The following is an 18,748-nucleotide window of genomic DNA, read 5'->3' on the forward strand; positions in this document are numbered from 1 at the left end:
CCAAACCAAATTGTTCCAATCCAAATTGAACCAAATCAAACCAATCCAAAGTAGAGAGAAAGAGAAGCATTCAAATAGAAGAAGAATCAATGCAGAGGGAGATGCAATCAGAAAATCAACATAGAGAAGCAATCAGACAGAATTCAGACAGATGCAATCAAACGGAAGAAACCAAATAGGGAGAAATGCAATGCAATCCATCAGAATCAACAGAGGGAGAAGTGCAATCGATCGGAAGAAACAATAGGGAGAAGTGCAACCAAATAGAAGAAGTCAATAGCGAGAAATGCAATCAATCAGAAGAATCGACAAAGAGAGGTCAATCAATCAGAAGAAATCAATAGAGAGACAATCAAAGAGAAGAACCAAATAGAGAGAACCAATTAAACAGAAGAAACCAATGAGGGAGAATACCAATCAAACAAAGAAGAAATCAAAAGAGGAGAGACAATCAAACCAGAGAGACCATAAGAAACCAAATTGTGAGTACTAGACTCACCAAACAACCAAATTCATTCAAACAAATTTCCAAATTAATCGAACCAAACCAACCAAACCATTTCAAACCAAACCAAATGAAACCAAATCAACTGAACTTAAACGATACCAAAACCAAATGGAACTAAACCAAAAAATACCACACCAAATGAAATTGACGACACAGCCGCAGCAAACATTATCAAGCATATCAAACAAGCCGAGAGAGGAAATCCACAACAGAACTTGCAATAAACTCCCAAATAAATTCACTATCCAAATTAAATGTTGCAAGAGGACAAACAAACAAATTTTATCAAACTATAATGGACAAACCAGAGAAAAAGAGGAAAGGCAATGGTGGAACAATACCTTCTCATGTCACTAAAATTCAAAACGTGGATGAACCTTGCAAATATCCACCAATAAAATTCAAAACCCATCAAGAAATAAGTAATAACCAATTTGTTTCTTCCAAGCAATAATAGACGACGACACACAGAATTCACAAATACCAGCCAAGATAATACCCACTTGAAAAATTGACCAACAATAAGAGAAAGAACTAACCCAGGGAAAGAACAAATCATCAAAGATCAAACCAAATACATTCTCAAACTTTTGAGAATTTGACAGCGGAAAGAACCGGTGATTCAAGGTGGATCGAAACAAGCTCTAGATACCATGTTAGATTTAGATAAACAAAGTAGAGAGAATGAACAAAGGGAGGCTACTAGGGTTTCATAGAATTACATTACAATAACTTAGAATACAATGAGTTGTCATATGAATATATAGAAAACATAAATAGACTAAATTACTATTATGCCCAAAGCCCAATTACAACCAAAAGCCCATTATATTATTAAATCACTAACATATTATCTAACAAAGAAAATGATAACATATAATAAGAGCGTTTTCCAAATGAAAAAAACTAGAGATATGAGAAACTAGAAAATACATAACTTTTATGCTCGGTGTTCGCTAAACACTTAATTTTTCAGCAACCATTTAACACAAGTTGTTAAAATCTTAAACCGTAAAGACCATTTAATATTTTTAAGATAAAGAGTCTTAACAAAAATTGAAAGAATGGATTTTGATGGAACCATGAGAAAAACTCATCAGAAGAGGAAGAAGTTCACCAATGACCATTTGAATGGAGGTTGGCAAACGGCAGATAAACGGTGTTATTTTGAAAAACCTCAGGGGAAGTGAGTGTCATGTGTTTGCTGCTGATAACTAAACAAAAGAACATCCACTTCCCCACTAAGTAAGACTACTATCACATTAACAAGTGAGCAGTTCAACGATATATATTTTCTACATGTCATTTCGCCATTACCATAATACCATTAGCATCAACACAGCACTAAAGAAAACTGAAAAGGAAGGCAAATAAAACTAATGTATTATATCTTTTGTAAAAGCCCCAAAGTTGCTCACCACGGTACAATTCAGGCAGTCAATAAGCCACCTATCTATCCCAAAGGGAAAATCACCTTCACTTGGATGTGTATTTTCCTACTAACTCTTTTGGCCAACTTGGTTTTCGCTGGCCTTCAAATTCATACAATTGAAAGCTGCACAATTGTGAGAGGCACAAGCAACTCATCAAAAATGAAAACATTTCAAACCATATTAACCAAAACAAGACGCAGCTGAGGACTATACAATCTATAAAACTGACACATGTGAAACGTCTTCACCTAAAGTAAAATTTCCTGTTTTACACTATTTATATCCGACCAAACCAATTGTGAGTAGCAAATCAATTCACCATTCACATCTGGAAATCAATTCATGAGTGACCAAATGAAGTACTGGCTCCAGCTGTTGCATTCTTCTGTTTTGATGAAGCAGAATCAACTGGCAATACAGGCTCTGAAACATCACCAATATCCAGCGTCTCTGGCAGACTTCCAGAAGCGTCAACAGCATCATCGAACTGTAAGATGAAAACAACAAACTCTTAAAAAATTGATCCATTAAACAATTATTATGAGTATGACCACCAAAGGTATTCTCTCCTAAGAAAATGTTTGACATGATTAAACTAAAACTGATAGGCTAACATAATCACCATATAAGATTTTAGACAATCTCATAGTATATAATTCCTATTTTCATTTGCATATAACAGATAAAATTATATTTATAATAGTTTCAAATCAATGTTATCATCTTTCAACAGTCCTTCAGCCTAAAACAAAACCTGAACAGAAGAGAATGAAATCAAAGAGCAAAGTATGAACAACAGAGAGTTACACATTAAGAAGAAAATAGAAAATAAACTACAAAAAGGTCACCAAGGCCCTATCTGGATAAACAACTTAATTAAGCGATTATTGTATACGTGCTTATGTATAAGCTATTTCAATAATAAAAGATGATAAATTCACATTGTTTTCCTCAAGGTTATATGCAGTTTTCATAAGCTATCCCAGAAAACTTACAAAAATAAGCTGAAAACATCTTATGGACAAGTCATAAAAACTGTTACTATAAGCTCTTTCAAACAGTTTCACAAGTTTTTATGTCATACGACAAGCTCAAATAAGTCAATCCAAACCAAATAGCCCCAAGTATTGAAACAAAGAAACCAGGAATGGACAAAATATGCACGAAAAAATATTAAATACAATTTATTGAAGAAATAGAATTTAAATAAATTCAAACTTGGCACAGCAATCTCAGAGCACCTTGTGTGGTTCAACAACCACAGGATGATAAATTTTTCTTCTGTCCAATGTCATCTGGAGATACAATCTTCAGTTAAGAAACTGAGTAAACACAGTACGGGAAGGGGAAACAAAGAGTGTGTTATTGTTTCATCCACGTTTAAGTACACATCCTAACCAAAATTTTCGGCCAATTTGTGGCATGGCAATGGCATATTATCTTATTCAAAATTTACATGTAACAATCATACTTACAACGCCTGAATATTTAACTAAACTCTAATGCATATGGAGAGAAAAAAAAACGGTCTGGTCACTTAACAGATTAGAACAAGTGAAGGTGACATCGAATAAACAACAAAGTTAAATCCCAAAAGCTAACAATTTTAAGATTATACCTCAAGTTGACTGAGCATGTCAATAGCAGCATCCAGGTCACCACTGTTTACGTTGTAGACATCTACAAGGGACTCATCAGATATGCCAGGAAATGTCATCCTAAGATATTCCAAATCTATATCCAGCTCTTCATCCATATACTGATTCTCTGTCAGCTGTGTTACACTCTGTGGCGATGAAAAGTAAGAACTAGACGCAGGCTGAGCTTTCACCGGAGCAAGCCTTTGGGCGTTTTTCTCAACATCATTCGTCCTATATTGAGGAGGCTGAAACCATACAGTCCCATCATATTCCTGTGCACCGTTATTGTCCTCTTCCGTCGCATAAAATCTAACACTAGCATCCCTTTTGGAGACAGGTACATAAGCGGCTGCATATGGATTCAAAGAAGACTTTCGCGGCTTCATGATGTTACAACAAGTTAAATCAGATAGAGAAATTCTACTTGTTCTTGATCTTCCTAATGAAACCCAAATCATATAAAAGTGAGAATTAGTCAACATGCTGCTTCAATCAATCAAAAACATATATTCAAGAAATAAACCAAAGATTCAAAGCTAAAAAATTCACATATGCAAAAAAATAGTATATAAAAATCAATAGCTACATGGTGCATAAAATCAAATGAAGAACTTGGTATGAAAAGATCTAAAAACACAATCAAACTAAATTAAAAAATTGAAATTTTGCTTATAAAAATTGACTCTTTTTTCGAATCCCATTTAGAACACTTCCAAGATCAGGATCAACAAAGGCTCAAAATCGAAACTTACATGAAAAATAAAAAATTACAGTGATCAAGAAATTAAAAAAATAAGAGGATTGAATCGAACAAAACAATAAACAATTTGATATAATTCTTGAAATTGAATGGTGAATTGATGAACAGAGATTGAAAGGGAGAGAAAACTAACCAGTTAGAGAAAAATTACGAAACCCTAATTTTCGCGAGCGATCAGATCGAAAGGTAGAGAAAAGTGAAAATACTTTTTTTTTCCTTTCTTTTGCATAATTCTGTATTTATATTTTTTAAAAAGATTTTAAAAAAATTAAAAAAATAGAGTAATGTTCACTGTGCAGAGATGTCCAAATATGACCAAGTTGAAAAAACATATGACCAGGACCAAGTTCAAAGGGGAAACACTTTTTTTTTTAAAAAAAAAGAAAATTGTGATATATTCAAAGTATTTTTTTTTTTATTTATTTTAACCTAATTTTCTACATACGCAAGAAAAAATTATCATTTAATTTAAAAATTATTAATAAAATTCTACTTAAATATATCTAAACTTGATAATAAAACATATATTTAGCAAAAAAAATTTAAATTATTAATTTGGTTCGATTGAAATAATAAAATGTGAATTTAATAGATATTTAGTGTCAGTGTTTAAAAAGTTTTAATTGCATCCAATTATAGTTCATCAAATAGATTAGTATGTGAAACTAATTTATCAAAATAACATAAAAAATGAGTAAAAAAATGATATCGAACATGTGTGTGACCAAATGTTTGTGTCCACCCATGACTCGCAACAATTTTCACTTGAAGCCACTCATATTACTTTTTTATTTATTTATTGTCAACAAAAATATAGATAATTTTAATTTACCCATTGTAAAAACAAATAATGGCAATTGACAAAATAAAAAAGTAAGGTAGTTCAAAGTTGTTCAATAGCATCAAAACATATCCACATGTAACCAAAAAAAATGTAAGCCCGCGGTTTATGATATTTGCATTCGAACTAGGGTTCTCCCGAACGATTTGTTCTAAGGGGAACTCATTAACCACTTGAATTCAATGTCTTAGTTGCCCCAAATGTGTTTTATAATAGATTTCAGGTTATCTTGCTTCAATGAAGCAATCCAGACATTGAATTGAGCAATTAAGGATGCAAGAGAGGATTTATGGTACAGATGAAGAAAGAAAAGCACTGCTCATTCAACACAGAAACATCTGACCTTCATGTGCCATCAATATGTAATCATACTATATATTTTCTTTCATCAAAATTGAATTTCTGTACAAAGCTAATAATAGTCTGAATTATTCAATGACATGAGCATCTACCTATTAACAAGCTCAATTTGACCAAAAAATATGCATCTACACGCTACTTTCACAGTGTCCCAAAATTCCCCATCCCCTTAATCTACAAAGGGCCTGACCAACTTTCCAGATTGCTGCTAGGGACAGTGATGCAGCTTAATCTAGGTGGGAAAAAACGAAGTTGCAGTGTTACGTGGTTGCAAGTCAATCCTGAGATGTAGCAGAATATTCAAAAAGAAGGCGATTGGTTGAAGAAGATTGTAGGAGCACACGCAAACGACTTGTAAGTAGATAGCTCAAGGTCCACTGCATTGCCATCTCAGACTCCTTCATTTGCCTGACGATTGTTGCCTGGAAGAAAAAAAATTGCTTTAAATAATTATAAACTAGTACAGGAGAGTGGCAGTAGAAACCAGCATTTTGATATTGATTAACAAAGTTCGTGTATAAAATCTGAGAGAGGATTTGGTATTCTATTTTCTTCCCTCTTTTGAGAATAAATAATATAATTGCCTAATGTCAACTGAAATTAGTAGCAACATGGGTTTTGGGAAGCAGTGTTTGTTGCTGGTTTCTTTTATATTACCTGAAGACGCTCCCCAAGTTGGAGTTCAACTTCTGTACCAAATGATATATTACTAGCTAGTGACTTGAGAGGATCTGCTTTAGGATCAACTGAAACCAAACTAGGAATCTGAGGGGCATACACTACCCTCCACCGAGCCTGGCCAAACTCTCCCTTTCCTTCTATTCGTGGCATCAATTTTTCAAGAGTCGCAGTTGCAAGCTTTTCAAATGCAAGTTGACCATTGCCTTCCAAAATAGATTCAGCCAATTGACTCTCAAATCTTCTGGCAGCCTGCATAGATAAAAACATTTAATAGAACCGCTCTTTTCGAATATCATATCATGAAGGTATTTACTTTCACAGATGAAACTGTTATCTATTTTAATATGGGCATATTTTTTACCTCGGTAGGTGAGAGTGCATCCTGTTCCACAGAACGAGTCGAGGTCACAACAAGTTTGTCCTGCCAATTGCTGGCTCTACCTTGGATTCTAAATTGCCATTCAGATCCAACCAAAACCAAATCTAGCATTGGATCTAGTCCATTCTCAGGCTCAAATTTTGCAATATTTAAATGCTCTCGTTTTAACCTCACCTGCATTTAAAATGAATTATATCAAACTACGCAATGGATTAAGAAACACACAAACAAAACCATAGCAAAACTAACCTAGAAAAAAACCACAGGATACAATTTACGGAGTTGCAGAGTAAAACGTAACACAAACCTGGGTGGCAACTAGATCGACTTCACCATTCTCAAATGCTAGTATGCCTCTAGGTTTTATCCATTTAGGATGAGCCAGACCATTCAACTCAAGCTCTCCACTGACAGCAAAATTGAGAATCAAAGGATATACTATCTTCAATTCTGGTCCAAGAACCAGCTTCAAATCGTTAAGGCAGATTTCTACGTTTGGTTTGATCTGCACTTGCTCCATCTCATTTTCAACCTGACTTGACTTATTAACTGCCACCATTTTTTTATAGAAAGAAAAGAGATCATGATATACATAATACACTGATAGATGAGCAACTTAACTAAAAGTAAGGAACAACGCGTGCAAAAGTAGAAGATCAATCAAATAACTGATCCAAGCATCCCTAAGGATTATGAAATCACAGGCTATACTGGTAGATGAGTAAAGTCATACCAGAGCCAGAGAATTGAGAAGTTTTAGCACTTGCAGAGGGAGATCCAGAGCTGAAAAATCTTGAAACATATCTTGAAGCGAAAACTTGACTAACACCACCAGAAGGAAGCATAGACTGATTCGATGGGAATCTATTAGAAGCAGGTGCACCACCTCTATCATGTGGCAAATATGCTTCTCCATGACTTAGTTTGATATTCCCAGATATGTTTGGTTGCAATATCGAACCAGTTATTTGCATCTGAGAATCAACCTGACCACTGATAAAAGTAGAAAATGTGTTTTAAAAGAATCATCTATAGGACAAAAGAAAAAGACGGAGTTCCAAAAACAAATACTAGTTATTTAACGGTTATATCAAAAGTTTTATATCCGTGAATAAGTCGAAACATTAGCAAGAATTTGAGAAATTTTCTACAGAAGTTAAGAAAGCAACCTTAATGTTTTTGGTGCCCGCACTTCTAAATATTCACATTTCAATTCTATCTTGTCATCGGGGGTTGCTTCACTAGTTCTGAGTGGTAGGTTGCCTTTTACGAGAAGCTTTCCTTTTCTGCTTAACCTACTCTCTAGTGATGTGATGCATAACCTGTTTGATTTCACATTAACACTTCCACCAAAGTTGGTTAATGGCTTTCGGAACACAGGTGAAGAAATAGATGCCCTGTGGAAAGAGGCGTGTCCATTAAGCACTGGTTGATCAACTGTGCCTCTGACCTATTAAGCACACCATATGACAACACTTAGAGAAGTAAAGATAAAATATGCGAGAATTTTAATAGTGATTTCACCACCTCAAGCATCACATCAGCATTGCCATGAAGCCAATTGGCATGAGGAGATAAAGCTGTGACCAACGTCATTCCCCCATCTTTTATATCAGCGTCAATCCTGACTTCGCCAACATCTAAAATTTGCCAATTTAAACCTTTGAGGCTTTCTGCTAATTGAGTATTCCAACCATCTTCATTTTTATCTCTGGAAATTTTTTTGTCGACGACATCATCAGTGACCCCTCTATTCTTCTCCTTCACCCAATCAGGAACCCAATTTGTCCGACTCTTATCTGATTCTACGTCGTCCTGTGATGTGTTATTTTGGACAAAAGCAACAGGAATGCTACCTTGAATGAGTACATGGCCACTTTGGGTTATAGGTTCAAGTTTTGAATTGAATAGAAAACGACTGGATGAGGTTAGAGAAGCAACAAGTTCTGCTCGTCCAAGATCAATGCCGCCAATGGCACCATCCAGGAGCCTTACTTGCACATCACATTCTGGTTTAGCTAAACTTCCTCTGAGATCACCTTCCATATGCAATATACCCCTAATGGGTGTCAACAATTGCCGCAGAGAATGAACAACATCTGTTGCTGTAGATTCAAATATCTGAAATACAGTAGGGACCAGACTAACAGGAAAATTTAAGACAGCAAAGTGGAGGTTGGTTTTAGGTCCTAACAACGTTCCATCTGCGTGGATGGTTGCGTTATCCTTCTGAATGAAAATTTTCTCCAGGTGCATACCATCATCATTACTGTAAGCACCAACTGCCACAATACGTTGAGTTTTGTAGTCTCCCCACTCCCAGTCCTCCCCATGAAAGTCAAACTCTGCCTGAAATGACACAGAATAAGAAAGTCAATATTCAAAAATAGATTATTCATGGACCTCCAAAGAATACAAAACCTAAATATTTTTTACCAATGTGTCTCCATTTCCTCCACCACTAGCATCAAGAGATCCATGCCAGTGACCTTTGAATTCAGATAAACCAGGCAGGGTTAAATCCTCGAGAACAACATCATTTGATGGAGCATGGAGCCCCCTCATTTTCTGCATGTTGTGCATGTCATTATCAGCGAAAGAAACTTCTACTTTTGCAACACATTTTACTCAGCTAATTACTATTATCTCTACGAATAATTCCAAAATGCACTTCATATTTGAGTAGAAACTCATGCATCAGGTATTCAGGTATTGCATCAATTCAAAGGAAAATAAGATATAGTGATTCTCTGACAATACCTCAAGCAATTGTTGAAGGCTTTCAGAATATACTCCTACTGACTGTAAACATTCAAGGAAGAAATCCTGCATACAAAGCACATAACATACATTATCATGGTTAATTATGAATATATGTAACATCAACTAGCAGCAATAAAATGATTAATTATGAATATATGTAACATCCAAAGTCATGTATAATGATGCAACCTTAGATCTTGAATGAACAGCAGGATCCATACTTCGAGAAAGAAGCCTTGCAAGAGGAAGCATCTCAGCAACCTCTGCTCTGCGAACTTCAAGTTTCATTCTCCACCTTCCCATTGAGGATATAACACTACCAACACGATGACCAGACATTAGCCTTTTAAAAAGGCCACCTCCTTCGTCAATAAGATTACGATCTCGAGTGCCAGGCAAAACATATTCACCTTGAAGTTCATAATAACTGTAGTTTTGTTGCAAAACAGTTTTTTCAATAGTGATCTGAACAATGCATCAACTGACAATCAGTACTTCACAAACACATCATTAAATTGTATTACTTTCTATCCAATGCAATCAAGAAAATGTGTTTAATGGTCTGATGTTTGAAAATTAAGGTCCATTAGGTGTGTGTGTGTGGTGAAGGATAGATACTCAACTGAGCGCCTATTATTTTCATTAAAGGGATGTTGCTATAAATCTTTTACTAACCACCATCAGTAGCAAACATTGAAGAGATACTCATACTGTTAATGATTTAATATTGTGAGTCAAATTATAAACAGAAGAAGAAAATAGGCACGCGCCTTCGATTTTCATAATACACTCTGGTCAGCTAACAAACTTCGTTTAATTCCCAGAATAGCAATAAGTAAAAAAACATGTCGTTCAAATTCAAGTGAAAAAAAATAATAATAATCTTATGCACTCACAACATCTCCGCTCCATCTAGCCGCCACATCTAGAGCTTCACCGATCACACCACTGAATTTCGGCTGAAGTACAGATAGGACTCCATGCCCTCTTCTTTTTTGAAGATTAAGTTGCACTTCTGCCTGAAAGCAAAGAAGCTAACAATTTAAAACACCATATATTGTTTTCATGACATAACAACTAAATATTGCCTCGTCTTCAAAAAACTAAATATTGCCTCAACCAGGTTACCATTAAGGCAGGATTGAATAGAAAAAAGGAGGGACAAAGACAAAGGGAAGTTATAAAGTTAAAGTAGATTGAAATGTCAAATTTGCACAGTAGAATTTTATCCACTCAACATTATTCTACCTGCCCGTCTCTCTAAATGTAACTAATGTACTTTATGTTAGGGATATTAATTTCTTGACCTTCCTATCAGTTTAAGCTTTTGGGATAGTTGAATCCTGAAATAGCATCATGACCACTGTGTTGTCTATACATTAAGCCGAAATGAACTTTTCTTGAAGTCCTCTACAATGAGGCGGGGAAGGGAGTCCCACCAGTGAAAACCGAGATGGGCAAATGCCATAGGCAGCTAGTTTATCAGCACAAGCATTACCTTCCCTAAAATTATGAGAAACCAAAACACTCATCTGTTGTGTTAAAAAGATACAGTTTCTCGAACAATTCCTGAGATGCCAAAGCACTAAATCTGGGTTGGGCTAACTTTGCAATGATCTAAATGTTGTTTAATAGGGAACAGCAAAGAACAGGGATGATAAGAAAGGATGCAATAAAAATAGGCCAATATGCCTTACTCTCTGTATAGTCCCCCGCAGAGAAGCAAGCTCCAACTCATCAAGTGGAAAATGCCGTACCTACATGCACACCCCATACAAGCATGGAGAAAGAGAAATTTTCAATACAAACGTTGGGTCCAATACAAAATGACATAAATTATAAAAGCAATGAAACAAGCATATCTAGATTTAAATATTAGGCCCAAAAATTTCAATTTAGTTACCTCCAAGTTAGCAGAATGAAATGGTTGAAAACAAACATTAGCCCTTAATTGCCCTTTCTGAAGAGAAATAGACAATAGTTTTCCACTTTGTAGGCCATCTTCGCTACTTGGCTTCAGTGGCCCAACAAACTCCACTGCAAGACTTTCATCAGGCCTCCCAGAGGCATCCAACTGTGTCACAAGATTAATTTGAAGTTACAAAAACAATATATATTAAATACCAGACAAATAATCTGAAATTTTCTAACAGAGGCACAGCTAAAACTTGATAAATAAACAAGCCTGCCTCACAAAATATAAACTGTTAAATGACAAATTGGTTATTGTTGGAAAATAAGTAAATAGTGTCTAGATGTACAGCTTATATTGATGTGCATCTATGACTATGTAGTATGAGCACATCATCAAATGATAAAATTCATCAATTTCCATGAAAGAGTTTTCTGCATCACCTTGATACGCTCGGGAGAAACCGTCAACAACCCAGACAACTGAGGTGCAAGCATCAATTGATTCAGTTTAAGACCAGATATTGAAACTTCACCAACAAGATTATCTGAGATTCCTTTCTCCAACGTTTGAACATGCTGCCTATTTATGTCAGAATTTTGTTCGCTAATACTGCCACTAGGTTTTAAAACCTTCCCCTGAAATTTGATCCTTCCAGTTGCTTTCAGATGCAAAGGCCTTGGAGAATCCATAGTATATGCAGAAACCAAATTGAATAATTCAAACCCACGCATACGTAAGTCCATCTCAACTCCATCAATAGTAAATGGAATGGCTCGTGGTGTATAAAGATCGCCTTTTTTAAAAGATGAATCATCAAGATAAGATGTTTGGACCCTCGTACACAGATCAAATGCAGCTGAAGAGGAATTCACAGAAATAAAATCATGTGAGATAATGATATCTCCTCGAGCATCGCCGAAAGACCCTTCTGCAGTAGGCGCGGTCCATTTTATATCAAATCTTCTGCATTAAAATTGAAAAATTCCGTAAAGGAAAAAGTATTGTTAGGGGGAGAAAAGACATATTAGGAATGACATTGGCATCAGGAGTTCTCAAAGGTCCAAAGGCAACAATCTTCCTATTACCCCAAGGATCACCGTCCCAAGCAAATATTATCAAAAACTGAAGAGAGGTTCATCTTACGGTTTTAAAAGAGCTCCTGAAAGTTTTGTTTCTCCATTTAATACCCCTAATTTGAGTGGCAGCTGATGATAATAACTTGGCATATAACGAAGCACGATGTTATCAAATGCCAAATTTCCAGATAAATTCACATCTATTGCTGTCTCATCCACCTCACCCTGAGAACAAAATAAGGAACATTAGTAGGTGTAGAACAGGAATTCTAGAGAGAAATGGTTTCTTTTTCTTTGGGAAAGGTATAGGACCAGATATTTACACACCTAAGTTATTTTTAGCCAAAAGGACGGAACCTTCTAATTTCCATATATGTGATTGTGAGAATCAGAACCATTCCATATGTGAATATCACTTCATTGTGTGATATGGCCGACATTTTAAAGTTGATGAAGAGAATTAAATTAGTACCCTTAGATAACTGGAAACTAACACAAAATGTAAACTTTTGGTGATAAATTTTTTCCCCCTAAAATAGGTTAAAGAGTGAGTGCACATAATGTTGATTCTACCTACATGACCACGCTAATGCTTCAAAGTAGTTCTAGTTCTAGAAAGTAAAAAAAAAAAAATGAAAAAAGCAAATTGTGAACAGGCAGCTCTATACCTCTGGGCATATCCATGCGTTCCCAGCCCCTCGAATTTCACCACCATCTATAAGACATGCCCTGATTCCATATAAATCGGCAACCTACAATATGCATAGCAAGTGTTACCATAACATCATACTTTTACAATGAGTGGCTACTATCAACCAGAAATGTTAAACTACTGTCCCTGTCAACTTACACAGTTATCAGTGTTGAAAGTGAAATTGGCGGATACATATGAAAATGGAATGCGGTCAAATGCTGCCAGTGCACCAGCTTCCTTACTCGCAGCAAGTGCTTCTGATGCTACAGATGCAGGGGTGTCAATATTTGAATTAGAGAACGTCCTAGAAACCATTCCAGTGCCTACAAATACTGGAGAATCCAGCGGGCCTTGACAATTGAATAGAGCAGTTACTGATCCAGCTAGCTGTAACAACAATTATGGGAAAAGAAAAGATAAAGGGTGTGGATAAGATAATATGATTTCCTTGTGAAAGAAACAAAAGAAATTTCAATTGAGATTTCAGGGGTATTTTCCATGACTTCCAAAATTTTAAAATATACATTTTTATCATTAGTAGTAGTAGTAGTAGTAAATATAAATAGCTTAGTAAGTTTGTCAGCTATGCATAGCAGATATATGGACCGACACTCGCAAAATCTAATGTCTATTAGAAAAATAACAAAAAACTAGAGTGCACCAGTTAAAAAATCTAATGTTCCATTTTTAACTTTGAAAACGACAAATAATATGAACAGAATTCTTTTGCAAAACCTACAGTTAAAAAAGAACGGAGGGAGTACTAAAATGATATTTAGCTTAGTCTATATATATTGTAATGCTATGTACAGTATCAGATTATTCAGAAACAATATTCAGGTTTCACTCATGCAAATTCTAGTTTGTTTTAAACTTTAAAGTATTAAAGTTAAAGCACTGAAGTAAAGAAATGTACCGGGAATAAGAGTGGTCTCATTTTAAAAGTTCTCATCAAAGCATTCACTTCAACAGCAGGAACCTGGAAGTTCAATCATACAAAATATTTAAGTACAGATAAAAAAGAATTCCGACCATCTATCATAAAACTGAACGAGGTACAAAAAAGAATCCCAACTATCGATCATAAAACTGATTCCAACTATCTGTATTGATTGATTTACAGAAATTCATTTATTGATCATATACTTTAGCATAAAGTGGTGGGCCCATGCTTAATCCATGCTTCCAGGCCAAAGGTTGTGTTAGGAACATACCACAAAATATAAGTTTTCAGAAATAAAACTAGTACGCCTGCAGATTACAGGAGAATTTTGAAATTGCCGGTGAGAAATTATGACTTCTTGAAAGTTAGAGAGGAAGAAGTACCTGACACATAAGATGAAACTCTCCTTCTTCGGGATGAATGCCAAAGTCCCCTGATGCTTCTAGAGGAACACTGCCAAACCGGCCATTTGCATTGTGTAAAAATATTCTTTGACCGCGAAAACATAAACTCGTCGATATGTTCTGAAACAAAATACAAAAGGCACAATGAATATGGGTAAAATCACATTTTAGTTTCATGCTCATCTATATGAACAACATTTCGTAAAATTGCAGACCTATATGCCTACATGAACTACACTCGGGTTGCACTCTATATGTTCAATCCTGGGCATGATATGTGTCTAGAGTTTCATATTGAATGAGATGTGGCCTAAAAATATGTTTATAAGTGGAAGGCATCCCTCATTTTACAAGTTGGTTTTATAGAGTTGAGTTAGAGCTAACCTAAATTTTAAGAGTGTCCATGCCCTACAATATGGAACCGAGTGAGCTTGAGAGATTAACTCTCAACCATATGAATTTATAATGATAATAATATAATGATAATAATGTAGACATAGAACCCCTTGATTATATGGATTAAATCTCTCATGTGTCTGTCCTAATAACACCACAATAATATACGGAATCTTTACATGGAAGATAAAAGGAAGAAAATATCTCTTAACATATCTCAAGTTCATAACAACACTCTCCCTCAGGCTGATACATATGTCATATGAAATATAAGGAAATGAGTGTCAAATGAGGAGAGTATAGGAAGACATACAGAAAAACATGACGGAGCATCCAATAGTTGGAAGTCCAACTCTGTCACATCAAGCTGTCCGTGCAAATTTGGAAAAGTCTCTCCCTTAACCATGCACAAGTGAACCTAAACATAGGGTAAAAGTATATTATATATGTAAGGTAATATATATCAAGAAAAATAAGCATCATGCCAACATAACCATAACAGATTCTGAAGAAACGAAGGTAACATGGGATCTAGAAGTTCCACTATCTGAGACCAAAATAAAGCGCTTGCGTGCCTTGAATATCAAGTAATATACTTGCTTACCAAATATGGATAAGGTAAATGCAGTGTTAATTACTTAACATCATATGTCAGAAACACAGTTTTTAACTCAAACAAGAAACAAGCTTCCTAAACTATCAAAATGAATATAAAAGTAAATGAACGTTAAGTTAGGTAAACACCTCGCCACTAGCCCTCCCTTTAGACCACGTAATTGGAATCTCTAGGAGCCTTTCAAACAGCTGCACAGCATTCAAGCCAGATGAATTACGTAAGAAATACTTTGAACTTAAATAGCAAAGCAGGAAATATAGGAGGTTCATATTATTGTACACCTTACCGGGACAAAAAGATTGTCAATTTTCAAGTTGACATGCCAATTTTGTTCGATAGTGTCAACAAAAACACTAACAGACAACCAGCCCCCATCTTCAGATAGAATATCTGATCTCCAAGTATTACAATTTCCACTTAGTTGCACATGTATGCGGCTATAGTGGTTTTGTAACTTTACATACCCATTGACATTCTCCATCTCCCTGGAAGTAAAGGTAATAAACACTTTCATCAGACTATCGTTTTTTGGTGTAAGATTTTTTCTTTAGGTGCGTTCAATAACCAATAACAATAAGATTGTACAATATCAAATTATAGGCTTCAATTTCAGAATGAAAATATTAAAAAGAAAAATCTAAAATATATGAATAAATTTTGAAAGGAACAAATAGGAGCAACCAAAGATACAGACGTAAGACTAGCTCGATTTAGGGGTCATCCTATGCCTGGAGTTCAGAGGATGTTTATCCAATACATGATATTAAATTTTCATATTTAAGGGGGGTTTATAATATTGAGATAAATTCCTTTTAAATACCTATAAGGATGGCTCATGACATGTCAAATATAAATCCCAACCTCTTGAAGAATAATTGTCAAACTATTTTGAAATAATGAGTTTTTAAGTTTTAGCAGGCCAACTGTCAATGCTATACACTTCAAGAAGAGAACCCGAGAACCTCTCTGAGTGATTACAAATTAAGAACTACAAGTAAATAATAGCATTGCCCATTACCTAACTTCCCCGTCACCATATGCAAGTAGCATCACCGTTGCACCTTTGAAATGAACAGAATCCAATATAACAGGAAGTGCCTTATTAATGCCTTCAGGCTGCACAAAATCTAGCCCATCAACAGGTTCTGCAACAATATCCTCCACTTTCACAGCCACATCAGACTTTAACTTTTCAATGGGACCGGAAAGAAAGGAAGATATTGACTCGTCAATGTTTCTTACAAACGAGGTTAGGCCAAATTTCACAAGCAAGGACTCAAATGGAATTTGAAAATAAGTTGCCCGTCGAGGATTTGGCTTGGCAACAACCAAATTTTCAGATAGAAAATCTGGTTGACCACCAGACGAATTACCATCACCAAAGTGATCGTCAGCAACATGAGGTACCAACACTTGATTTTTCTCCGTGCTACTATTAGCATTAGCAGCTACTGCAACATCCTCACTGGATTGCCAATTTTCAAATTTATTCTCTCCTGTCTGTAAAGTTGGCTCACAGACAAATTTCAAATCATCTGAATGACCATCAACATTTCCATTTACTGAGTGGGACGATATACCCATATCTCTGAATAGTGTAGCACTTTGGCTATCATCACTTATAGTTTCGTCAGCAATGGTAACAGATTTTGGATTTCCACCAACCTCACTTTTCGCCGCATGCATATCATGATTCATAAATTCAAAACATTCAGAAGATGCTGCTGGCTCTCCATACTTCCCATGTGATTGATCACGAAAGTATGCGCGAGCTGCCGATGCACTACGTTCAAACATTCTTTTTTTTGTAGCAGCATCAAATGCATAGATGTTACTTCCATTAGCCTTCCTCTTAAATCGGTTTTTTCTACGCACCGATAATATTCGAGACCAAAATCCAAATCCTGACCCAAGAAATTTAACTCCAAATGATTTTTCCAAATCTGCATGTTTCGTATCATAATCAACACCAGTGTCCATGAACCGATGATCATGCTTCCCACCATCCACGCAGAAAAAGGGTGTGGCCTCAGTTGCCTCGGTTGAACTAGTTGTCGCCGTCTCCTTGGCACCATCGCCTTCAGATACACCAGAACTCCTCTCAGAAACAAAGTAACCAACCTCGGCAGCTTCCTTAGCTGCTTCATCCCTTTCTCTTTCCCACCTTGCACCAGCTTCCTCCCGCGCAAGCCTCCTCGTTCTCGTGCGATGATCTATCCCATCCTCACTTGAAAACCGTCTCTCTCTACCACCCCCTTCCGTAATCGGTATTCCCAACCAAGTAAAATCCTTCTTCTGCACCACCAACACACTCGGCTGCGTCAAAACCGCGTCAACAACCAACTTCCCCCTCCTCAAACTCGCAAAAGGACGTATCCTAAGCTTCACCGTCGGAACCTCGCCACAAGAAAACTCCTCCTTATGAGGACCCAACGAGCACGACTCCAACGTAATACTCAACGGCGAGATACTCCTAACCTTACCAAACTGAACATCACGCTGAATATACTCACTAATCACCGAACAAACAGACGGCAACAAATTATTCTCCACAAAAACCTTAGCTTTATTCTGCCCATACCAAACTAACATACAAACCCCACATAACACAGCAGTATAAACAGAAGCCCTTATCAACAAAAGCCCTTCTTTCAACAAAGGTTTTAAATAACCCACCAAAGCTTCTCCACCCAAAAATGGTTCCTTTTCATTAGCACATTTTAACCTTGACCCATTTCTCAAAATTACATTTTTCCTATAAAAACCTACATTTTGACCACTAAAATTAGAGAAACTTAAAGCTTGGCTTACCAAACGACACCGTTTTGAATAAACACAGCACCTGCGAGTGCAAAAACCCTTATTTTGAAGCTTTTTTGGTTCCAATTGAAAAGGGTTTCTCTGGAGAGAACCATGAAGCTTAGTTCCGAAAAATAAGGTGCGATGATTCTGTAGACTCATTGTAGGGTCTAGGGAAGAAGTGATTCAGAAGAATCATCGAAGCGGGATTGTACCCTATGTATGAAACGACGTAGTTTTTGTGTGTGGAAGACTGAAAGATAAACTCAGAAATTGTTACTGCATTGTTTGGTTTGCTTGTTGCTTATGAGTATGGAAGACTCCGTTGTGAATGATTTTGATTGAGAGGGAGAGGTTGAAATTGTTTGGGTGTGTTTTCAAGTGGGAAAAAACAAGAGGCACTTGCTTCATGGAAATGCCAATATTAATTGAATTTTTATTTTTGCATAAATTGTGTATCCTTTGCGAGCAATCATAATGCTAATCACCTAGAATCTTGTGGATGTATTTGGGGTGTGGTTGGTAACATAAATAAGCTAG

At 36.0% G+C, this 18,748-nt stretch overlaps 2 protein-coding genes across 2 annotated transcripts; both read right to left on the reverse strand.

Moving 5' to 3' along the window:
* Positions 1–1,870: 1,870 nt before the first annotated feature.
* Positions 1,871–4,627, reverse strand: LOC123914798 (polyadenylate-binding protein-interacting protein 5-like). The gene is made up of 3 exons (XM_045965975.1): positions 4,475–4,627; positions 3,560–4,020; positions 1,871–2,428 (listed from the first exon to the last, which is right to left on the reverse strand). The coding sequence occupies exons 2-3, from the start codon at positions 3,965–3,967 to the stop codon at positions 2,282–2,284; spliced, it is 555 nt and encodes a 184-aa protein (XP_045821931.1). The 5' UTR covers positions 3,968–4,020; positions 4,475–4,627; the 3' UTR covers positions 1,871–2,281.
* Positions 4,628–5,532: 905 nt separating this feature from the next.
* On the reverse strand, positions 5,533–18,720 carry LOC123914724 (protein TIC236, chloroplastic-like). The gene is made up of 23 exons (XM_045965905.1): positions 16,428–18,720; positions 15,696–15,894; positions 15,538–15,597; positions 15,107–15,211; positions 14,377–14,517; positions 13,967–14,029; positions 13,207–13,437; positions 13,025–13,108; positions 12,424–12,581; positions 11,721–12,243; positions 11,269–11,439; positions 11,063–11,122; positions 10,262–10,384; positions 9,555–9,830; positions 9,363–9,428; positions 9,039–9,170; positions 8,130–8,951; positions 7,772–8,052; positions 7,336–7,595; positions 6,910–7,151; positions 6,585–6,776; positions 6,200–6,472; positions 5,533–5,964 (listed from the first exon to the last, which is right to left on the reverse strand). The coding sequence occupies exons 1-23, from the start codon at positions 18,368–18,370 to the stop codon at positions 5,818–5,820; spliced, it is 6,552 nt and encodes a 2,183-aa protein (XP_045821861.1). The 5' UTR covers positions 18,371–18,720; the 3' UTR covers positions 5,533–5,817.
* Positions 18,721–18,748: the final 28 nt, after the last annotated feature.

This window comes from Trifolium pratense, linkage group LG1 (assembly GCF_020283565.1).
Source record: "Trifolium pratense cultivar HEN17-A07 linkage group LG1, ARS_RC_1.1, whole genome shotgun sequence".
NCBI classification, from domain to species: domain Eukaryota; kingdom Viridiplantae; phylum Streptophyta; class Magnoliopsida; order Fabales; family Fabaceae; genus Trifolium; species Trifolium pratense.